This window comes from Ascidia mentula, chromosome 2, assembly GCF_947561715.1.
Source record: "Ascidia mentula chromosome 2, kaAscMent1.1, whole genome shotgun sequence".
NCBI lineage: Eukaryota > Metazoa > Chordata > Ascidiacea > Phlebobranchia > Ascidiidae > Ascidia > Ascidia mentula.
This window is the reverse complement of record NC_138567.1, coordinates 7,123,260-7,148,259: the sequence shown is the minus strand read 5'-3', so window position 1 is coordinate 7,148,259 and position 25,000 is coordinate 7,123,260. Positions and strand designations below refer to the sequence as shown.

The following is a 25,000-nucleotide window of genomic DNA, read 5'->3' as shown; positions in this document are numbered from 1 at the left end:
CTGTGCGTTCCTCTATATCAACCGTTGGTATTAAAAATACGTCCGACGGGCGCACATATATAGGTTTGATATGTTCTATATATTTCACAATCATTCATTTGTTTTCTGTTGGTATGGTGCATCTGGCAGCTAATACCACTTTTTCCTAATAAAAAATACAATAAACCTAAGGGACTGATTCATGTGATCGACTGTCTAGATCCCACAACACAAACTTTCTTTTTGACTCACCACTTTCCAGTAATGCCTTTCCAAACCTGGACAAATGTTAAGTTGTCTTACGTTCAGTAACCTCGACTAACGTTTGTATAATTTTCAGTTGGTTACACATTTTCAAGTAACTCCATTCTTTGCAATAACTACTCAGGATTTGCCCTCGTGCCGTTGTGTCTCTGGAGACGTCAAGTGATTGCCTTGCGCAATCTTGCGAGCACGCGCGGTGTCGCTGTTGTCTTTGTGAATTCTGTATCGAACTCTTCAGTTCGGTCACAAAGGTCAGGTGATTTGCAACGTCGTTCAAGACACTCGACCTATATATCAAGGAGAATACTTGATCGTGATTCTTTCTCGTTAAGCATTAGCTGGGTGTGAATCCCAGTGCGGCGAAAACAATCGACCAAACCAAAAAATTACTCTTGCAAAGTTTCTGACGTAGAAATAAAAGCAACATTACTGTTTACCTCTCTATGCTAAAAAACCTTTGACCAAGAAGGTTCGGATACTAATTCCGTCGTAGTAAAAATTACGTCACCACAAATATGCAAATTGGGACGCAAATAACTGCAATGGTCGGTGCGCTGCTAATGCCAAGACCTACGCCAAAGGTCTGTGGATTTCTTCTATTTTGCGGGTTTTTCCGAGAATATGCTAAGCGGCGTTCCAGCGAAATGTGAATGCAGGAGATGTTAATGCCACCCAACTCCTAGAAAAATGAGAGCGGACTATTTCGGTCTGTATAAGGGCATGTGAAAGGCCAACTAGCAGAAACAGCTTGACCGAGCGTATAAAGAAACGTTTCAAATTGAAATCGTTGAAAGTTACGCAAAGTTTAAATGACGGCACGATTGCAGTGTAATGTGGTGCCTACTGTGTTCGTTTTTCCGCCAGGTTCTTCCGATGTAAATCAAATCGCCCGACTAAACATGAAAAATGGCCCTTGATATAGGCAGGCGTGTCACCGCATACTATGAACCCTTGTTCCTAACACTTCCCTTACCACCTTCCGCCATGAAAACTTGCCTGAACTCGACGTCACCAACGTCACAATGACAGGGCAAAGCAATGTGTTACGTCAATATGACGTAATAATAATATTTCCTGTGCCAGTTCTTGTGGACTGTATTCCGTCCCTTACCTTTGTTCTGACCTTTGCCGTCACGTGGTAAAATACTAGCAGGTCCCAGTACGCGAGCGTAGCGGAAATTCCCATTTCTCTGCTATCTAATTGAACATACGGGAATTCGTGAACCGGAAGCCCGTTAAACGCACCCTTCGACACACATCACACTCGATGGACGGTCTGACCAGTGGAAGTGCGATGACTAACAACTATTGCGTACACACGCACACACGTCCCTATCCCGGTAAATGTCTTTGCGCACGAACCCTCACTTTATAGTATGGCCGTATAATGGGTCTGGTACGTCTACTGCGGATCGCATTTAAATAAAGTCAAGGGTTTTGATTTATAATGCCGTTGATAGCCACTGACGTCAGTGTGCGGGGCGTAATGGCTTGCAAAATAAAAAATACTGTATCAGCAATAAGAGATTTCAGTTGAAGGCGTACATCACGAATGTTGTACAAAAGGAAATGGAGGTGCCCGCACGAGCAAACCCATTTGACCTCAAGGCATCTAAACGTTGTAACGAAGGGAACGTGCGTCCCTTTTGTGGTAACACCACGCAAACGAACTCAACTGGCAGCCGCGCTGTATGAATTATTGAAATCTGAAGGGGTAGCTACGTATGTTCCTGTTAGCTTATTCTCAACAAGACCCTTCGTCACCAGAATACGTTGTTTGACGTTGACGATGTCGTAACTGATAACAAATTGATCCGCGGTGGCGTTCAACGCACAGGCATGTTTTCGTTTGTTTTTGAACCCTTCACCGACAGACGTCGCTGACGCGATGTTGGCACGGTTTTCTCCATGTGTACCGTGCGTTTATAACAAGGGCTGTATAATCATATGAGATGAAACATGTTGCGATTTACCAGGTACGGTGTGATCGACTTTGCATTCGAGTTTAGTTGCAGATACGCTGGGTGCTATGTCAAGTTAGGGGGGCACGGAGTTTGGTGCAGGAAAACCACGACATAAGTGTTCCACGTATCTAAGCAACCAGAAAACTGTGATTTGTTCGTATTTGAAATGCAAGTTAGGAACAATCGCCGTTTTGGTGTGTAGTTATTTGCTGGAACGGGAGAAGGAAATTCACTTCAACTGAAATATTTTGTATTTGTCGGTTGTAGTGATAACGTGGGAGCATTTTATCACCTAATGTAAGTTATCAATTCAATTTATGCCGCAACAGCAAATGTAAAAATTACTATAAAGTTACATTGACCGTATAGAGGCCAGGTAAACGGAAGATACCTTTACACCGGGTCACAAAGTTTTTTTCCAAACTTGATCCACATATAAGCCTATGTAACATAGAAATCTCTCCCCCACTTTAAACACTTACTGTGCCGGGCAATGAACCGCTTAGTTTTTCATCTTATAGTTTCAGTATCATACGCTACAATGTGCGGACGCGAGCTGCTATTATTAGTAACCGAATTCTGCCGCCTGTCGTCGCGTTCGCTTGTTTACCAACGTAGCAACGCTTGTGAAACTGCTCTACGGCACGGGGCATAACGCGCAATTGTCAGTCCGAGTGCTGTAGAGCAGTTGGTCACTGTTTGGTAGCTCAGTGCTTGTATGACATGGTCGCAAAACAGTTACTCATCGGCACGCGACGAGCGCTGTCGCTGCGAAAAGCCCAACAACAGGCTCACTAATGTGTTGATTGGCAGTTTCGCATGCGCATCTTTCTGTCACGCAGCTATTGACTTGGTCGTTTGCGCCCGAAGCAATTTGCTATGAAGTTAGGCCGTGCTGCAGGGTTTACGGTTTGAATCGAAACGATATAATAAGCCGTTTAATCAGGCCACAGACTTTTTAAGTGCAATAAGACCTAATACTTGCAACAGGTCGTAGGGCAAAGAGCTGCGCTGTGATGGTGGTGTGGCCATATACCATTCGCTTCCTGAGGCGCTGTGGTGTGGGCGTAGGTGCTTTTTGCGTGTTGTTTTCTGACTTCTGCGCCACGGTGTTGCACTGCCAGTCACGGGCCTCACGGATAGCTAGAAACACAGTCGCAAGAACCACGACAGACAATGGCAGGTTGTTGCAGTTCCCCCTCTTTCAGCTGGTTTCTCAGCAGTCGTAACAGGAGTTCTTCAAACTCGCAGTCAAAGCAACAGCTAAACACACTTGACAGGACCAGGAAACGTCGTAAAGTAAAGTTTGGTGACACCTTATGCGACTAAGAGGTCATCGCTGCAGTAAAGGATATTTTAATAACTCCCCCATTCCAGCAATGCCAATAGTTCAGGATTTCGTATCGTGCAATGTGAGAATTTTAACGTGAAATTTATGTTTAGAATGTGGTGTAGAGTTCAGGTCACCAGCATTTCGAGCCACGAATCCGCGTATCAGATCTCGGCGAGTAAGCCAGTTTTAAACTGAAAAACTGACCTGAACGCCGAACCAAATGCCGCCAGTGGCAGGAAGTACAGCCGATACAGAGATGTCAGACCGAGGTGAATGAAAGAAGGACCGACCAACGACAGATGTTAGGCGCGCGTCCCCATTCGTGAGCAGGTCACGGTGTTATCAATACAACTAGCGTGCACACGCGCTACCTGTTCTTTTTTGCTCATTGCGATACTGTCTTGAAAGCTTGCAACCTGTTTTGCGCAATGTATTTTCGATTAGAGTATGTGTAGGCGAAAGAACGCCAGCGCCTGTGCCAGTGCAGTGCATTGCAGTGCAATGTTTGTTGCTCTGTGTTATGATATTTGCGTCAGCCGCATTTCGACACGAAGCACTTCTAAACAGGCACAGCCGTTTTCCGCTACCTGGCCAGGATTTTGAGTTCAGTGGATTCTTGGAATGCAGTATCGAGAAAAAGACTCGTCCTGCCGGATGGGCCTGGTTACTGCTTGTGCGCTATTAATCCTTACCAGGCCTGTTGCACGACATAAACGCCGCTGTTTTTGTGCCGCATCAGCGTTCAGTTTGCAAACGTGTTTCTGATGGCCATTACTTCCTTGTTTAAATGCAGATGATAGGTGTAGATTTTGTATTGCCCATGTAACCATACTGTATGAAAGGATAAGACTGTGCGTGAAAGTGTTGAAATGCCGTACAACCTAACGCAATACCTCGCGCAAACCCGCGTGGACACTAGCGAAAATGAGCCGATATATCGTCGCAGCACTTCAAGGGTGTGCAGTTCCTCTATCATCAAAAACCATTCGGCGAAAGTAAGTTTCTGTTTATCCTCTTTCGGTCTTTCTAAAAGAAATTGTGTAACAGCTTCCCGATTGATATTGATTTTTTTGTGTTGTGCGGTGAGTTTTACTAAATTCAGGTCAAGTGCTCTTAATTGGGGTTGATAACGATTTGAATTTGAAATCCTGAAATCCTACAATTTCAAGGCAAACAATGGTAATCGTAAGCTCCCTTTAAATATTTATGGATCCCCTTCTCGCATTCATGGGTCCTCTGAACTCGTATGTGGAACCCTGGGTAGAACAGAATGGGCCTCTGGACTTTTCCTCTGAAAAAACTGCATAAATTGATTGGTGGTAAGATTGTGCGATGCGAAACAGTCTATAATATGGATATTCCTCTGTATGAAGGGATGATTTTCTTTGTTTATTTATTCTGGTTGATGTTGTAATAGCGGATATATAATTGTTATGTCGCAATGTTGAACAGAAATTATAAATGTAACACATTGTTGTCATTAAACTTAAACCACACTTCTGCTTACAATTACTTACATATTAGGTTTTAGTTGGTGAAACAAAAGGGAAATTGATTTCCTACCAATCCTAACACCTACTATACTACATACATTTGCGCATAACGTACCGCTGAGCAGAAACAGGAGAATTGCGATGCAGTAATCAGGTTAATTGGCTCCAACTATGGTATTTTCCGCCGAAGAGGAAACGACCTGCTATAGCATGCAGTCTTTGCGTTACCTTATTAGCGGGTTTGTTGCAGAAACCCTGAAGCAAACAGGGTTTTATCCCCTGACGACTGTAAGAATATTGCGCAAATAACGTTTTGGAGCATGTATTAACGACGTGCAAGGTAAAAAACAATGTCGATTTAGACATATTGGACGAACCTGTGTCAGTACATATTAACCTTAGAATACATGGTCTCAAGTGTCGTGTTCGTATACAATAGAAACGATTAGTGTTTACAGCCCTTGGGTTAAGAGGGTCCTGTTAAATATTAGCGCGATATACAGCCATCGATTCCTAGTCGGGCGTCACGTGCCTAGAATGAGCGCAGCTATTGGCCACTTGCTGCAACCATCGTCACGTATTAACGCGTTGTTACATGGTATATGTTTTATGAGTTTTGTCTCAGGGTCTTTTCTGTTACAAAAAGACGGAAGTAATTTCTTCGTTCCATCGTCCTATCTTGCGCCAAACTATTAAATGCTGACAAGGCATCTATTATATTTTATAGCCTCACTATTCAAATGTGACAGAGGCATTGGTTAAACATATGCGTAGACAGATTCTACATACAACAGTTGTAATTTTTTTTTCTCGACGTTCGTTTGCTCCAAATGTAACTTTGTAAACAATTGGTAACCATGTTTTTTATACTCCAACGTAGAATTACCCTGGATCTCCACCCATTCAACGCGCATCGATAATAACAGCGCGAAGGAACTCGGACCACACAGAGGCGGTAAAACGAGCCCACCGCCGTTCATACCCTCGCACTTCGCTGGACGGATCATTGGAACAGCTTCCCACTATACGTCAAACCCGCATACGCAGTGAATCCGAGTCATCCGCGCGATCTAGTCACAGTCATTCCTTTTCGGTTTCGTCTGGAAACGGGAAGGGTGGAAAACAGCGATTTAAAGACACGGTTTTGAGCATCTTGAGGCGGCGCAGCACGATCGGAAAGCAGAACTACATTCCCCAGCGCCGCTCTACCACAGGTATGTCCCATCAGCAAGTCGCAAACTACCGACGTTTGCGGGAGTCCCAGCCGACCCCGGTTTCCAGCAGGCATTCATTGAACGGAAGTGCACACCGCTTGACCAATGGGGAAGTGCCAACGGAGAATGGCAACACACACAACGAGGATAACCATCCAGCCAGCGTCGAGTCTCTTGTGCGACGATGCGCAGAGTGTTTCGGTGAGTGTCTTGTGCCACTCGTTCGAAAAGAGCGTCTGTGAAGATACCGGGACTCGTTGGTTTGCACTGCTGTGTGTATGTGTTTTGGATGATAGTAAGCCTTGCGTGTTGAACAGTTTCCAGTTTTGTGAAGCTATCAACCCAGCACATACGACGTCATAATGTGACGTACATTTTTCAACCTTACTTAATTCGACTGCCATTCCTTCGTACTATATACGATGTTTTCTTTAGAGTTCCAAAAATAAACGTTTTAACCCACAGACACCGAAGGAAATTGCCGCAATGAGGATTTCCCCAGAGTTCTTCTGCTCACTCATCTCTGGTTTATGACGTCAGAACAGCTCATCGTCCTATTCACGCAATTATATCCTTTTTAAAATGCAGCCTTAGTGTTTTTGTTATTACGTTTGATAACAGGAAATGGCGCAAATTTGGCGCGGTGTTTTCTTTAACTGTCATTCGGTGCAGCGTTGCGTTTACCAAGGCAGTGCTGCCTGCAAGTAATTGCCTGATCCATGCGGCCAAACAGACATTTTACCCCGGTGTGTATTAGGTAAATTAAAGTTGCCCAATATAATGGTTACATATAACTAATAGACGACCCGGATCGACGGGCTATGACAATTGAGGACAGTTTCGTTGTTCGCATTTGTTTGCTTGGACAAAATGGCATATGTTTGAGTCTAAATTAAGCTTTTACGTATGGCACGTTCAGAAACCTGTTTTGTAATGCGACCATCTTTCGATTGACGGTTTTATCTGGCGATGATGACGATCACTGGTGTGGTATCACCCAAAAAACTAAATTCAAGTCACGGATTTCGCCGAGGTTTGAGACTTTCTTGTGAATTCCTGTGAATTGCACGAGAACAGGTTTGCAAACGTTCTAAAGTTGAAGGCAACCCGTGCAACTTGCAGGGCATATTTCACATTTTTAACTTGTGTGGCATTTTGTCGTGCGAGTGCGTTTGCTTTGTTGAGAAGGAAACTGAAACTGAACTGAAAGTCGAGCTGCTGTTGCAAGAAGCTTGCAACCCTCATCGCCACAAAGCGATCGAAATACGGGACTTTCAAGACCTGTCAAAGGCGCACGTCTGTGGCAATCTAAAAACAATGACAAACCAAGGGAATACCCAGCAGCGTTTACAGATTAAGTTTCAATGCATCGTATTGGTGGTAACGGCACCAGTATTTGTTTGGCCACTTACCGCTGCATGTTGTTGTTGTTGAATCTCACGTGTCAACCAGGTCATTGTGGTGACTTGTTGTCGACATTTTCCCGCGCGCAGCATGTGCAAAATTGCTGGGTGGTGGCGTAAACTTTGAAGTGACGTAACTGAAATGTCCATAATTACACCTAATAGCTTTATTCAGGGCTTTACCATTTTGCCCCGTTGTTTACCGCATTCGAACTTAAATAGAACAACAATGAATGGGATGGAATTAGTTCAATGGCATGGTGTCTTTTATGTTGACATTATTCAGTAGCGATGTCCACCCCGTTTAAAAAGTTGGTGAGGGATTTTGTTCGTTCTTTACAAATGCAGTATAACATGTTACTCAATACCAACCCGGCAAACATATTTTTTCTTGTTTCTATAATGGGCTGTCCGTTGTTGGTCGCGCACATTGAGATTTATACTGTATATAAAATCCCTTTCATTTCCTGGCGATTTTGCGGTGTGAAAGGACCATTATTGCGTTCATTAGTTGCGCTCCATTCACCTCAACGCAATCGCCCGCAGACAATAGCGACTAATACACACGGCTGGAATTTTTGTTTCTCTAATCGTCGGGAATTCTGCTCGTGTGCGAAAATTGGAACCACGATTAGATTTTCCCGTTTCCCTTCATTAGCGCGCGGTGCCCAGGGGTTTCTGAGTCGGTAATTGTCAAAGCGTTTCGACGTCCTTTTCGTTTTCCGGAGGGCTTTTTCGGTGGATGCCTATTGAAACACTGGTCTTTCTTTCCGTTCGCAAGTTTACAACGCATGTCTGTCAATTTTTAGATATATTTTCAAGGCTGTATTATGATTGTAAGCCCGCACACTCTCAAACTCGCGTACCAGTTACTGAGTAAAGTTTTGTATTCAACGATAAGGTTTTATAGGTGTTTTATCACTAGAGCCAATGATACCACCAAGTTTAATGTAGATATTAAAAACATGCCTTTATTGATACTTTTCCAATATTACTGTTTGTATTTTTCCTTAACTTTTTCGATTTTGTTCTACGTATGAAGAGGAAAGCACGTCATACGAAACCAAAAAGAGCGTCTTCTTTGCTATCAGGTAATTAAAACTCAACACAAGAAAGAGTGTTTTCAGCCAGACGAACAACACATAAATAGACCGCAGTCAATCTAAAAAAAGTAACGGTTTCGCGTACAACAAGGCCAACGATGTCTAGCTATTTTTGGGACTAGCCCTGACGCGTTATTTAAAACTATGTGTTTCACCTTGGTGTGTACATAACGTGGCTAATGATAGACTGTGTGAATAAATATATCAATCACTTTTTGTTCTAAAATTAAGTGTATTTGTTTGGTTGTTTATATACAGCACCTAATATAACACAGACAAATACCTTTACAAATAAAAGTGTGTTTCTTGTTTGTGTATCGATTGTTGTTATCACCGTTTGGATGTGAAGGTTTCGCATCTTTTGTCATTGTAGCGAATTCTAACAAAGTCCTTCGTAAAATCGTGACGCTCTTGAAGCGGCAAAAGTCCAATACCTAATGTCAGTAGATTTCACCTGGTTAAGCCTTTAAACCGCAGCTTTCGCTTTATATAGATACTGGTTGCACGAGTTTCCCCACATGTTTGACCTTGACCACAACCTTGTAAGAGCTCTCCAAGAGCTGCAGGAAATGTCAGCCGATGACCCGGATGTAGAAACGTCCACCATCGATCTCAGAAATAAGTAAGTTACTGACGGGTTATAATTGTCTTGAATTCGTCCTTGTAAGATATACCCTCGATGGAGTGCACAGTGTATTGTTATATAATGTTGTTTGATAAGATGTAGGTGAGTGTGAGTCGTAGACGTTTTACCTGCACCAGAAATTGAAAGTGAAAAAAATTTTAAGTTCGTTTACGGAAATATTTAAATCTCTGTACGAGAAATGCGAGAATAGTATTAACAGAAGTCGCAATTACAAACAGAAAAGCGATTTCCTGAAGCTCTTCAAAGGAATGTTTCGTTTTGAGTGCAAGGTCAACTTCGCTACGTTTTCACCGAAATGAGTAATATATCTATAAATTCTTGGTGTTTGAAGTGCGAGTAAATCGAAGAAAATGATAGCTTTCAACCAATGTGGGCATAAGAATTACATTGACCGGTTATTTGTGGTCTTATCGCGAGTCTATAAATAAAGAATTCCAGTGGCTTCAAAATCTTTCTCGTTCCTCCACTGGCGCCGGTGAAAAAAATTCAGCTGCACCCGAAATATAGCAAATATCCTGCTCAGCTCATTCATGTTACGAAGCATTCAACAATTAGAATTTCGTCTTACGGCATGTTTATTTTCACACTGCCACGTTGAGTTGTTGACATTATCTGCGGTGCTTTCTGCATTATTATATGTCGTGGTGGCATTTGAGCGCGAAGTGTTACACAGGCTACGTTGGTGAGTTATTCGGCAGACAAATGCATGCAAGTGGCTTTACTGTCACGTATGGGTTCCATATTTATCACAAGCTGGGTACCAGATTGGTGTAGTGTGCTATGTCTGGATTGAACACTTGACAAGTTCAGAATGCTAAACCCAAAGAAATGTGATGGCCCTTTGGAATGCGATAAAGTTGTGAAAGCGGCCTGGAAATTGTTATACTTTGCTGCCCGGTGTGCATCACGACTAGATGACAACTTACTGTAAACTCGTTTCTATTGGACGTCGATTTTACGTGTCACAAGCTTATATCAAGTAGAAAGTGAAAAAGCACATCACACAATCCAAATGGTTTCGAAAAATAAAATAAAAACTACTTTTCCATGGTATAAATATGGTTTCAATCACATCAACCGTATTAGGAATGTGAGAACCCGGACAACGGGTTTGGGCTGCGGTATTAGTTGGCAGACTGTGTGTTGCGCGTGATGGCGGCTGGCATCCAACGCGATAATGCGTCCATTGCTTTTTTCCTCACAGGAGCGGCGCTAACTGTAATGACGATTGCGCACAGCCTTGCACCACAACACGTGTGGACAGTAGCAAGTACGCATCTCGTGTTTTGCACAGCAAGCGGTAATCAGTGACAGGCACAGTCGCTTAGTGTTAACTGTTAGTTGTTGTGGTAATAGCCGAACAAGCAGAAAGGAAGTCGGGACACTATGAAGCGTTTTCAGAAAAGTTTCAGGTATAGAGATTACCAGAAAATTCCAGTTAAATTTAATGCTTTGGGAAAGGCACCGATCGCTTTAAATTCGATTAGGTCATTTAACTGAACGTAATCTGGGTTTAAATCAAATTTTCGTTTTTGTTTACAGAGGTTCGTACAAGTGGATGTCGGACGCGCACCTTTCAATTCGACCCAATCAGGTTAATCGCAAAAGGAGGAAGGTTTCACTAGTCTTTACACACCTGGAACCCGAGGAACTTGCCATCCATATTTCCTACCTTGAGTACAAGAGCTTCCGTCGACTCACGGTTAGCTTTTGTTTTCCTGCTATACTTGCTGTTAATTTATCTATGATCGCGCAAAAAATAGCATTGTACCTCTATTTAATTTCGGTACAATATTGTGATAATCTGTCTAATTTGTTCTTGCGTTAAGGCATATTGTATGTTTACGAGTTGTCGTAACAACGCACTTTATTCTCGGATTTTGTTTATAAACCAAATTTTAACCACTGGCTTATCTCATCCGTTACGTAAAACACGCGTCAGGCAGTGGCTATTTACAACGGGAAAGCGCAGAAGGCCTGACAAACAAGCATTAATTATTTAAACTCTGTGCACTTTTTGGCCTCTGTTTCTTTGCCCATTAGCTCTCATGGCGTGACGATTTTAGATGTGCGTCAACGCTCGCAGCGAATCTCAAAGGTTATAGGCAAGGAATCAATACAAACCTTACATTCACCATCAGTCCGTTGCATCATCCTATATGTGGAGCACACATACGTGGTGCTTAAAGCAAAAAGCCCCCTATAAAAAGCACTCTATATCGGGGAGCCCATGTTGTTGCCCACTTTTGTCACATATTTCTTTCTAAAACACAACGTACGGTTTACCCGTGCTCATCGCATTTTACTTTTTCCCGCGAATGTTTGGTAAGTGCCACTTTGTGGGCATGGAACGAGCATTGTGACTAACGTTGACCCATTGCTGCCCCGCGCTAAACGGCTGTTTTTTCCTCTGACCTGCTGCCTCCACCCCTTTGCAAACGCGCGATTGCAAAGCTTGCGCCCACTCAGTGCATTGCATGTTGACACCAACCAACGCTTCATAACAAGGCATTTAAATACCAGAGGAAACGATTTAAATATTGAGGTTTGCTCTGGAAAAATTCGCAACGATATTTCCTTGAGTTTGATATTCACGCCGAACGCTACATGTGCATCTCGTTTAATCCGATATGCCAAGGCTTGGTGCAGGCTTGAAATGGGCGTTATTGCTTGGTTTGGGTTTGGGTTTATCTTCAGCTGGGTATGGGTTTTTACGAGCTGGCGTGTAGCTGGTGCGTCAAAGACAATCACACACATAATGGTAAACAACACCAGCCACGTCGCTGGAAATTTTCGTGCCTTAACACCGAGGTTGTAAAATCGAAACAAAGCAACCACGCGAAACCACGCTTCAATAACAGACAGAGGTGTGACGTCATCGAGCTAACGTTATGCCCAAAAGTAACAACAAACACAATGGTTGTGTGACAAAGTTTCAGTAACGCGTTGCGGCGCAAACTTGACAACCAATGATTTTTGAGTTGCACGCAATGTTATAAATACTAACCCATAAATTTCAACACGATATCATAGGGTAAGCTTGTGTTGAAATGTTTTAATACAACCCAGTAAAATTAGTTAAAAACAACATGCCTGAATGGAGATTAGTCAGCGCCCGATGCTATTAGTTTGAGTTGTCACTTCATTTAGACACAAATTTAGACTGTTTGTTGTCATGTAAATGCCGTGGACAAGGGCGGTTGCCCGACAAACACAAACAGATTCAGCGGAAATGATCTATCGTGCGCACAAAAGCCCTGGGAAATTTTCTTTGGTTCTTCACCAGAATATTCCCTCAGAAGATCTCCATTATGTCTTGTGATCACGACTATTATTTTTCAATCGTTTTTGTAAAGGGAATGGGTCAAATCGCTTTCGGTTTACTGCTTGACGTCAATTGTTTCTAAGGTTACATTATTATGAAACGTCTTGACGGATCATAAACAAGTTCCACGTGCTGTAACTTATCCGGGGCGTACGGAATAGCACCTTTTAAAACGCGGAGAAGCTGCGTATGGTTGATTCATGTCGCAAAACCCGCATAACGCCCTGAAATCCCCTTGTTTTTCACGCCAAATTTAATGCGTCCTTTAAAGGTCGCAACTTTGAGTTGAGCTTGTAGTGTCATGTGGCCAGGTACTGTATACACCATATATGTGGCTCGTCACATGAAAAACACCGCAGCACGAAAATAACCCAGTAAACAGCGTTGCACCTCTCTACCCCTTACCGCAACTAGCGTACTTTATATATAGCACGTCACATAATACATGTTTTTGCAGCTGTCCGACTTTCACAACTACGCGGTGCACGGAGTGATCAAGGACAACCTGAAATTGGAGCGAGCAATTTTCCTTTTCAACAACATCACACACTGGGTGCAATGCATGGTACTTGACCATGTCAAACCGCAGGAGCGAGCGGTCGCGATTGTGAAGTTTGTGGAGATAGCAAAGGTAAGCAGTATGTTGAATTTCTGTGCTGCATGTTATGAACTTTCAGTGGGCGAATATTAGGTTTTCGTGGGCCACGTTCGTTTGTTGTTATTGCTGAAAGATGCATGAACGTAATTCCAAATCAAAACAGTTATCTATCACATCTTAGTTTAGGAACACTAAACTACAGAAGAGTTTGGAGACACCTTATTGCCAAGAGAGCCTATTTTGGACATTGTTTTAACAAGTCTCAAACAAAGCTATCGAAACAAAAAATAGTGTTTCGTTCGAAAGTGTTTAAAATAGGCACATTGTGAGTAAGATTCGCCTTGTGTTCAAGTGAATCATAGTCTATCTCGAGGGATCCTTTTTAAAGCAAATGCTTGTGGGTATGACTGGTCGCTAAGAAAAGATTTGTCGCACAGTTTTGGCTGGAGCCTGTGCGCGCAAAAAACATATATTCAGCATTGCAGTATTCTACATGTCTTCTCAAAAACATTTTTTAGCTTTAACTCGTCGCCAAAACGTTGACATGAACGAACCTGTCACGTATATTCCTTATTTGCACTTTGCTAACCAACATTGTTCTGGGAAGTCTCGGAACAGACATTGCACCGGATTTGATGCCAACTATGTTATCTGGCTGCTCACGAACAACACGAAATGCCAAAAACTAATCATGGAGACCTTTTTGCGAACTCGTCATTGCAAACGTGGCGGCTAAATTTGTGTTTGTTTTTTCACGTATGTTGGTGGACCCAGACCTCAAAGCAATAACGCATCCCTTTCAAGGGTTTGCAATAATTTTTGTGATTAAAGCTACTTGTGCGTGTGAAACGAAAGGACGTTTATTTACATACCCGTGCGCAGATGTTTATTGAATTTTTGTCACGAAACATCGCATCCCAAAGGGTTCGAACACGAGGTTATGGGCGTGTTTATCTATTCCTGTTCCTTTTGATCATTTATCTGCATACAAAATTTGTATTTTCAAATCACCCAAGTCGGTTGACCCAAGCGTGCTTACAATTCAAGCCAATGTTTGCGGCAAGACTTTAAATAAATATGTTCGGCTTACTGCATAGAAGCTAACTGTATTGAAGCAGTGGGCGGCACCTCTAGCAGCACCAACACGCCTACGCAGGCCATAGGTATACCTATTGAGTCAAAGATAGCACGTAGCCCAATGGGGGCAGTTGCAGTATCTATTGCAGCTTTTTTAAATGCAGCGAGGCTAACTGAAACAGTGCAATATGCAAATGTACCTGCTCGCCTCTGCGGTCCGCCGTGGCTTATCTCTAAGCATTTGCATTCTGGAACGCCTCTTGGTGTTGCCGTTATGCTCACTTTGGTTCGTGTTTATAGAGATCTTACTTGTCATTTGCCTTTGCAGAAACTTCATACGATGAGAAACTTTAACACTCTCATGGCGATTGTCGGGGCGCTCACTCACACCGCCATCGCCCGCATGAAAAAGACCATGGGATTCGTACCCAAGGACACCCTGAAGGTATTTTCATTTTTGTTTTACTGCTACAGTCGTTACTGCGCAATGTATTATTCGTAATCATTTCATTTTTCTCTGTTATCTGTCAAGGCATGTATTTACATGAAGCCGATATTTACATATGATATTTTTGTTTGAGACGCGTTGACATTACGGCGCGGAATGCGTCCATAAATAGTGATCGTAGATTACATTCTGTCTGTATTTAGCTGAGAGATGTTTAAAAAGTCCCTGCGCTATTTTGACGAGTGATAATTTTGTAATACGTTTCCCCTTTCCTTTTTCGTTTCCGCGAAATCACATTGAATCACCAAATTGATCTTTTTATTTTCCTTGTGGAACGTTTTCTAAAAGCCTTGTATGTTTATACACTGCGGTCTTGGGAACAATCACTGAAAATTCGCGCGGAAGGATTTATTCCACTTAGTGACGTAACGGCGGTGTTATTGACAAGTGTCGACGCAACACTGCTGATTTACACCATCCAGTGACGTCATGGCGCCGTGGGCCATGCGCGTTTGCGGGAAAGTTGAACCTTGAACGCACGGGCTTTTCCATGGGGTTTATCGATTTTAAAGCGGAACATTTTCCGATACTGTCACATGTCCCGTTGGCGTCTGCTCCCTGTTTGGCAACGTTGTGGAGTTTCTGAAATTTGCTTCTGTGTTACGTCAGTGCACAAGCATTTCGTGGAAGGTATGCTCGCGCCCCAAGGCATCAAGGTCGATAATCGTGACGTTTTGAAAAAAAGGAAAACGCATGCTGAAACAGATTGAACATGGATTAAACAGTTGTTGCCTGTTTGTTTTCACAGACTCTGGACGAACTGGTGGAATTGTTGGACTCGAAGGCGAATTATTGCGCGTACAGGCGAGCCTACGGACAGATCACCAACGAGTTTAAAATTCCAGTAATGTGAGTTAATTACACCTTGACTCCCCTCAACCCTTGCCTTCCACCGTAGAAATAAAATCAATAATTGGAAATTCAATCAGCTTCGCCCAATTTTTTGTCCAAATTAGTTTGTAGTAACGTATACGTAGCAAAGACCAACTTAGTTAGTAAAGTTTGTAACCACTGGAATGGTTTAATTTGACGAAATAACGACTGTCAGCAGATCTTAAACTTGGTGTTGTTCTTTCAGAGGAATCCTCATGAAGGACCTCATAGCTTTGCACGCCGCCTACCCCGATAGAGTAGGAGACGAGTTGATTAACGTGAGGAAAATGATGATGATTGGATCAATATTCCAGGTGGGTTAAATCGTAACATGAAACGGTCATGGATGCACAATTAAACCTTTCTTTCAAAGTATTTCATATTGATAAAAAATAATTAAAAAAAACGGTATAGCAAGTAATAGGCCTTTAAAAAAAGTTTGTAAAATAAAACTTAAAGTTGATGTCAGTGGCGAGATTGGCGACATTCCACATTATTATCCCTATATTATTATAGGAGCTCACCGGTTTGCAGCGAACAGCTTTCCCATACGAAGTCAATCGCGACCTCGTCAACACCCTACGTGTATCTCTCTACCTTAACTACAGCGAGGAAGAAATCTACCAGCTCTCGGTGGTTCGGGAGCCTCGTGACGTCAAACACAGTACTTCGGGCAATGTAAGCAACCCGGAAATATTGGCTTTAAAAAATTGGAACTTAATACGATCGTGCGTAATGTACAAGAATCAGCGCATTTGGACCGCATTATGGAGCCTGTTTAGTGCTTAAAATGGTCTGCTTTGGTCCAGCCGAACTCATTAGCCCTTAGCATTGCCAATATGTCTGTATACCGGCAACGTAAACGAATACCATATTTGTACCCAAATAACAGACGTTAAAAATGTTCTTTCCCAAGCCTAAGACCAGTATTTCTTCAATGTATATTAATGGTAACCTAATAAACCAACCCTTAGCAAAGCCATCCAAACGGTCTATCAAATATTGTGTTGCTGTTGCAATCAAACATACTATAGTTTTGACCTTTCGGCAGAAATTAACCTGGATTTAACTCGACGATTCGTATGCTACGCTACACTAGGGTTATGGCTCTAGCAAACATGTATAAAACATAAATAAGCTCTTATCTCGAAGCTAGTGCCGACTTCTTACAGCAGATTCAAGCATTTTATGTAAGCTTATGTGTTAACAGGGCACCTCGCCTTCTCGATTTGTGAACATGGGATTTGCGGAATTCGCGAGATATACTTGTCAGTTGGACCGGGAGACTATCAAGCAACACGTCAACGCCATGGTGCAGGTAAGTGTGCATTAGTAGACGCTTCCACTTAGATCCCTCGAATTAAAAATAATACAACCGTTTTTTCCGCTGATACACAATTAATTAGGAACCAAAATAATGATTAGGTGACTCACAAAAAACTGACATTAGTACTAATCGACGTTAATCAAATTGCCGGAGAAAATTGGGCACATTTTTTCCAAAACCGTGTAGAGAAGTCTATATTAAACGTAAAAGTCACTCTGTTAAAAGAAAAGGACAACGCCATCTTCCAAATAATGATGACAATGGTGTTGTTCTTGACCATATCTCCCCACGCGTCCACCCTGTACTGACAGTCGCAATTTTGGCTCCGACCAAAAGGCAGACCGGTTCACTCACCACTCACTCGCATAAACCCACGAATCATTACGTCGGTAGTGGGTCTGACGCTCGCGTCGCTATAGCGACCCATCAGTGACAAGTAATTTCAAATTTCGTTCAAATTCTAGTTAGGTTTTAAGCAACGTATAGAGTTTCTTGTATGGCGTTGTGAATATCGAAAGCTTATCCATGTTAACGTTACAGAGTGTCTTCAAAGCGTACGATCTTAACGCTGACGGTTTCATCTCTGAGGCCGAGTTCGAATCCTTCATTCAAAACTTCCCTGGCCTCGATTCATTCGCGACGGTAGACAAGGACCAGTAAGTTGTAGCTCCTAAATATAGACCAGCTCCTATATATAGAGTGGATTAAACGAAATTCTTTTGTCCCAATAACAACCAACGAAAACAATGGACCTCATGAGTTATTCACAACAAGATGACCTTGCCATTTAAAGATGTTTTGCTAGAACGTCTCGTATTCTTTTTCTCAATACTTACGTATACAAAGACAAAGTAGAGTTGCCTCCAATCAAGCACTCAATAAATCACGTGAACCCATACCTAGGTGTAGTTGACATTTAGGTGGCATGCAGGGCAAACTCATTGGCAAGCGTTTCTCCTTGCATTAAACTTCCTACTTGTGTGTAACAGGGACGGTCGTATCAGCATGGCTGAGATGCTCGATTACTTCCTAAAGATCAGCTCCACCCGCCGTAACGAGTTTACTCAAAGTTTCAAGCACGATTTCGTCGAGACGAGCTACTTCCACCCGACCTTCTGCGAAGAGTGCGAAAAACTGGTGGGTTTTGGTCATGAGTCAGGGTTATTGTTCGCATATGCTGGTAATTAGTTCCAGTTTCCAAGATATTCGTGCGCCTATAGGTCACGTTCTTAACTATCTGGTGATTTGTCCCATGTCGCAAACACGCATGCGAGAAAAAGCAGTTGTACTTTAACACAATTAACTTGGCATTTTATTGTCTGGAAATTACATTGCTGGTAAACTTGTATCACAAAAAAACAACGAGGGTTTATATATCTCAGTCATGTAACATTACCAGGTTCAAAACTAGTTTCAAGATATGCGTGACCGCACATTGCAATTTCGTTTTATAATTTTAAACATTCAACTGCATGACATGTTATCGTTGCGAAACGTTTTTGGAGATATTGTGTTACACATGTACTTCTAATGATAAGAGCGCTACTGTCTTTGATGACTATATATAAACTTATAGCCATAAATATATAAGTCTCTTATACATTTGCGTATACTGGCTAAACTTATACATTACCCGGTATACACAATTATAGCAAATGTAAACACACGGACTCCAAACAAATAGGTGTGTGCGTGTAGTAGTATTAAAGTTCCATTGTCCATGATAACAATTAAAATAAATGCCACAACGATAACAGGAGCTGCCAATGTGATACTTGCCACACTGGGCATTCCATAAAAAGCAACGCTTCCAAAATAGACTTGGTGTCAAATTGCACATCGCCGAAAAAAATGTTTGATCAATTAAGTCTGCTCGAGGGGAAACTTGCAGTGCTGCAATGTGCAGCATTGCGGATGGGCAGCGTGTGACCCCTATTTGGCCCCCAATGAGTAACCTGTTCAATTGTCCTATACATCCACAAATAAAATTGTTACAAGCTTGTATAGTGTTTAGGCATGTTAGGGTTAGTTTTCTGACACTGATGTTTCAGATTCTAACATCAAATGGTTTAATAACGATCATCTTTTATTTGTAGCTTTGGGGACTGGTGAAGCAAGGGTGGAAATGCAAAGGTGAGGAACCTGCTTGATACGTTTTTCTCACTGTAAACAACCAAACATATTTTCACTTCTATACTCCTTACTATTTCTCAGTTAAGCAAATGAGAATGCTACAGTATTACGATGTTATACAACCTAGCTACCAAACCTAGTAAAAGTTCAACCTAGATACCGTTGTAAGGTTCCTATCTGCGTCAGTAACAACGCTTTGCGTCACCGCCGTCCGTCAAACGCGTGCAATTGTATTTTTACATGGATTAACGCTTTAGTCAGACCTATTATTTCGCATGTGATTTGCGTTTAGAGTGTTGCATCAGCGCACTATAGCCCAAGGCCATACGTTTTGGCATGTTTGTGTAGAGTCGTAAGCACCTCGAAGCAATTCTTTTTGTCAGCGTAACGAGCTTGTCGGGTCGCTTTGGTCCATACATATGGATGCGTTTTTTAGCGCTTACGGGAGAGAATAGTTTAGTGCGTACGGCTTGGCCACAAGACTGTTCGCAAGTTGGCCGCGTTGTATATATGACCCAATTAGGTTTTATTCCCGGAGTAAGAACAGCGTTTATTTTCAGTCCATTTAGATCGAGCAAGACGGAGACTTCGGTGTTCTATTTAAGAACGATAAGTTACTACTATGTCTTAGAGAAATTTGGTTTCAGTTTCATTTTCTACGACTAGATGTCAGAATGTAAATCTTTAACACCAATCGAAATTACCATACTTTTGCGTTTAGATTTTGCTTTCGTATTGAATTCGATTTGCTTTATTTAGAAAAATTTTCTGGATGAATTATGTTTTCATGCGTATGTATTTCATTTTACCAACAAGGTCGTGACGTATTTTAAACCAATGAGAGTGCATGAAATATTGCATTTACCTTTGCCCTTGTGCAGTGTCGTTTCATCAGGTTTTTTCCGAGCACCGTGGTAAAACGAAACTACAAAGCTTTATCGCATATCTGTTTTTGGTTCAAAACAGATGACAACCTAATTGAAATGTGCACATGTTTTCCGTATAAAGTCATACTATTGACTCAGCAACAAGCATTGTGCGATCGGTCCCGCTTCGGGATTCAACGGTCATGAATAATTAGCTATAATCCTTTGCTACTAAGCCTAAATCCCTTGGCAGATACACGAGCGATAGATCCAGGTAACGGATCACTTCCATACAGGATCACGTCAGTACGGTGACGTCGGGTTGTTGCTCTATGTTGGCGATACTGATAATGCATATCACGTTTTCACCCAATCGACAGAACGGCTTCCGTCTTGGTGCCCTGGCTTTGATGTGTCGTGAGATACAGTCAGTTTCCACGCTGTTGAATAAGATGGTTTTGTAGTTTTTTTTGGGATGTGACAAAATGAGGCCCTTGTTGTGTTAAGCGTGTATAGTGTTGGACGTTAGTAAGCTCCAGGCATTAGCTTTGTAGGGTTTCGATTTCTGTTGCAAAACACAAGTAAGTTTCCTGGAGTTAAACAATGTATAGTACCTGATGAGGTTTCAGTGGCTGTTGGTGAATTCAGTTTAGAGATTTTTGTTTTAAATTTTGTACTGCGGAATTTGAGCATATATTTAAGTATTATGACCATTTTACACGATCAGTAACAACTTATATGGTGTTTGGATTGTTTGGGCATGGAATGGCGTAATACTAGTTAGTTCGAGAAATAGTGTCGGAGAGAACGTGAAAGTGTGAAGGGCAAAACAACGCCATATTCTATGGAACAAGCGCGAGTGACTGAAGTTGTTTGGGTTTCTGTTCAGGAGAAAAAACCGTCATCAGCTTCATATTACATTTTTAATTTCGCTTTAATATTTCCTCCGTGTTTACTCCCTAATTCCAATAACATCGTCTTTGTCCTGTTATATGAGCCCATGCAACACCGACTGCACTTCACGTGCTCCGCCTAATATACTGAGACGGGCCGGGTAAACAAGCAATAGGCTCTTGTTATCTTTCCATTAAAACGCAGATGGCAGTCGTCCAGACCCTTAAAGCGCTACACGAACTGTATCCCATAGCCTTGTGTTAGTCATGGCACTGCACGAGACTTGTGGCAGTGGTCACGAATGGAGCTCAGACAGCAGCGTAGGGAGAGCTTGTGCTTGATAGAATATTGATTGCCGAAATGTCAGGAAGTAGAGAATATCTCGTTGTCATGTATACCGTCTGTTGTCCGCGGTGTTGTTGCTTTTGCCTGATATTAACAAATTTATGAGAGAAAACTTTTGGTTGTTAGTCGAAAGAAAGGGTACTGCGATGTGCTATTACTGCGATTTTTAAAAGTACCGAAAAAACGGGCACCTATGTTACGTAGGAAATAAACCTGTGTTCCTAAATTCAACTGAATTCAGACTCTAAGAAGTCCATGTTTAACTTTATGCTGGTTTTACTGTATCAGGTACCAGAAGCAAGCTATTCAAGCCATGTAACATACTAAGACTGTCTATAAATCTCTATAATTCTATAACTCACAAGATCAACTTTTTTTTAGATTGTGGAATTAACTGTCATAAGCATTGCAAGGGACGAATCGTGCAAGAGTGCCGTCCAAAGGCCTCTTCGCGCAACGGTAGTGTGGCAACATCCTCACAAGTGATCAAGAAAGGTGACAAACAGCGCGACAAGTCTTCCGTTTCTTCCGAATCTGATATGTCAGCTAACGGCGGTGAGTAACCTTTTGGTTGTAGACAAGAAATGTTAAGGGAAGCAAATCGCTATTTTGACAATATACTGATGATGCATCATCACATAAATATAACGTATTACATGTACGTGCGGACTTCACTGTAATCATCACATAAATATAAAGTATTGGATTATGATTTTCAAAAAATGCACACTTGTGCCCAATGTAAGCCATTGGTTTAAAAGAGAATCGTTTTAGCAACTATACGATCTCCCAAGTGTCACTAATTTCCCTGGACGATTAGTATCGTCGTTACATTGAGTTTTTGCTGTACGGTTAAGGCCTTTACCACAAATAGGTCCGCACGGGCCTTCTGGCCCTATTCCCGAACTCTTAAACGCTTAAATGATCAGCTTATAGTTTCTTTAGAAACGCAATCTCGTCCCCAGTAAAATTGAGAGTTATTTGTTCCCAAAACTACCATAATTTCCGTAGAAAAACACCACTGTCCCAAAAATTCCCCTGCCACGTAACACATATGCACAAGTGTGCGCAATATAATGTACTTTAAATGAAACTCTTACTTTCACAACAACGGTGTTTTGAAACTAATTCAGATTGTGTCTGTCATCAGATCTTGTGAACAACACAATCGCGGCTGTAATAGAAGACGAAGCTTTCGAAAACCCGAACGACGCGAAAAGCAGCACAGGAAACAAGCAATCCCACATGAAGCGTTCAACCTCCCTTGCCGCTGCCGATGTTCATTCAACCAGGGTACGCCTGGATCCGGGCGAGCACAGACAGCATTCGCGAATGTCTTCGAAGACGCCGCCGCCAGTTCGCAAGTGCTCCTCGCCAATTCTCTCCACAAACATGTCGCTTCAGCGCAAAATGCAGAACTTCATGATATCGAAGAAGCGCACCTCAGTGAAGCGCTTGGTCAACGACGCGGTCACCCAGACGCCCGATGCGATCCCGGAGGCCGACGCCGAAGGCATGACACCGGTTTCTTCGTTCCTTTACGGCAAAGTTCCCGTCGTGAAGCAAGCCTCGGGAAAAACAGGCAATATTCGGTTAAACAGCACTGGAGAAGAACTTAGCGACGAGCGACCATCCGACGCCGAGGAATCTTCCTCTCCTGCCAGCAATGAAGCTAAGAGAATGTCGTCCAACGATCGCCATAACGAGCTTCATTTGGACCGAACCCCAGCCGAACGTAGGGACAGTGGTTTGAGCGGCTGCAGTTGTGTGACTGGAGCGTCGGCAAGTCCATCGATGCCGGTGACCCCACAGTCAGTCGAAGGCACCACAATTGGCGGAACACAGTTTGCCTACCCTTCCAACCCACAAAACGCCATCTCTCCGCTCCAGAACGGCGACGTTGAGGCGGTGAAAACCAATAACAACGTAAGTACTGAGAAAACAATCTGGTCGTTAAATTATATTGACTGGCTTGGCACTGGGAGTAATTTTCAAAATAGTCTGTCTGGATTGTAGGGCCCCATACTATGGTTCCATAATGTGTGGCGCATAGGGCGGCATATAACATATCACATTACATTTTTAGTGGTTGGAAAAATTATGTTTATTTGATGGAATTCATCATTTGTTTAACTTTGTTCTGTATTCTAGATTATTGGGTGAACTCAATTCCATTCCATTCAATTCAATTTCAATTTTGCACAAAAAAAAACTATTGCGTATGAACATAAACATGCAAAATAAAATGGCACAGCCACCGATAAATATGCTAAAATGCATTGCACAATCCCATGTGATTAAGTTTACTTTGATCTATACCTAATCAGCCCTATATTATTTTCAGCTTTCTCTCGCCGCGGAAAACGTACGCTTGAGGAAAGAAAATGAGCAACTGCGTGAAGAACTGAACAGCGCCAAGCAATTGATAATTAGCCTGCAAACGAAACTTTCGGTGTCAGGAACTTCAACCGCCACGTAACAACAACTAAGCTCGTCAATAAAATCTTCATGACAGTTCACCGATTTGTGTTTTTTATATATTTTTTATTCTGGTTGGTCTCTCTTGATTTTTGGCTGGAAACGTTCCGGCAATTGGTATGTCATTGTTTCCAACTTCTTCACCACGTGTTCTGCACCAAATGCAAAGGTTTGTTTTGGGTTGCTTCACCTTGCAATGGTATTCCGCTGCTGCATTCCGAAGAATATCTTTTACTGTCTATCAAGTCACAAAATATGTTCAATTTCACAAATTCACTGCACTGTTTAAAAGAGTCACCATCAAACTAATTGACGCCCACTACAAATTTTGTATGTTTGTTGGGTTTGTGTGTTGCACGCACATTGACTTTTTACCAATGTACGTGGAAGGCGTAGACGCTTTCTACGAGAACTTTCCGCACTTTACCTCACCACCAGCACCACCGTCGTTTTCCTGTTTAATCTTCTTCTCTGCTTTCATCAGTGCCAGTATGTATGTGCCCCGTTTCGTGTTTCGGTTTCAAAAGCAGTCATTTCCATACGAATAAAGTTAAGGTCAATGTGTGGATCGGGTTATTGTTGCAAGCTAAGTTTGAGGATTCATTAGAAGAAATCTTGATGAATGACAAAACGGAGAAATTGATTGAATGAAGGTCTGTGTCCCGTTTAAAAACACCTCTCGATTTAACCATTTTTGGTTTGCGTGGTAATTTGCGGGGCCCTCTTTCAAGCGCGGACCCTGATTTAGCTGAATCGTTTTAGTTTGTCTACGACGGCTCTGGTGGGCTTGGGCTACATGTAATAGGATGCGGTTCGTGGAAACCGATCTCTGATGCCGAATCTTAGCCAGTGACATAAAATATATTAATTTTGTTCAACGTGAAGTCCAAAGAGGTTCATGCTCTGTCAGATTGAATTGCTTTGAGTTCCACTGATAGCAAACTTACATTTCGTACATTTACTGAAAAAGTTGAAACTTTTATGATCGCTCAGTAAAGATATTTTTGATCACACTGGGATTTAAATCCTGAATGTCTTTTTTTACCACAGCAGGATTTGAACCCAGGATGTCCTGGTCACAAATTCCGATCAGGTTTTCTTCTTGGTATATGGGTCGGGGGCTTGACCAATGCTGCCAATCTGGGCACGAACGCCGACCAGTTTAGCATTTTGGCGC

General features: G+C 42.3%; 1 protein-coding gene across 1 annotated transcript; it reads left to right on the top strand.

The window, feature by feature from the left end:
* Positions 1–4,340: 4,340 nt before the first annotated feature.
* Positions 4,341–24,375, top strand: LOC145888449 (RAS guanyl-releasing protein 1-like). The gene is made up of 18 exons (XM_082979197.1): positions 4,341–4,535; positions 5,914–6,448; positions 6,713–6,815; positions 8,685–8,741; positions 9,247–9,375; positions 10,942–11,101; positions 13,182–13,355; positions 14,728–14,844; positions 15,656–15,756; positions 15,986–16,094; positions 16,297–16,458; positions 16,991–17,098; positions 17,648–17,763; positions 18,097–18,244; positions 19,204–19,240; positions 21,727–21,900; positions 22,496–23,271; positions 23,690–24,375. Exons 1-18 carry the CDS (start codon positions 4,410–4,412, stop codon positions 23,822–23,824), a joined length of 3,267 nt encoding a protein of 1,088 aa, XP_082835323.1. The 5' UTR covers positions 4,341–4,409; the 3' UTR covers positions 23,825–24,375.
* Positions 24,376–25,000: the final 625 nt, after the last annotated feature.

What these genes read in the sequence shown, in the direction of transcription:
- LOC145888449 (XM_082979197.1), top strand. Translation starts at nt 4,410, where the DNA reads ATGCCGTACAACCTAACGCAATACCTCGCGCAAACCCGCGTGGACACT. An exon ending in TGATTGGATCAATATTCCAG is followed by an intron (nt 16,095 to 16,296) that starts GTGGGTTAAATC and finishes ATATTATTATAG; the next exon opens with GAGCTCACCGGTTTGCAGCG. An exon ending in GCGACGGTAGACAAGGACCA is followed by an intron (nt 17,764 to 18,096) that starts GTAAGTTGTAGC and finishes TGTGTGTAACAG; the next exon opens with GGACGGTCGTATCAGCATGG.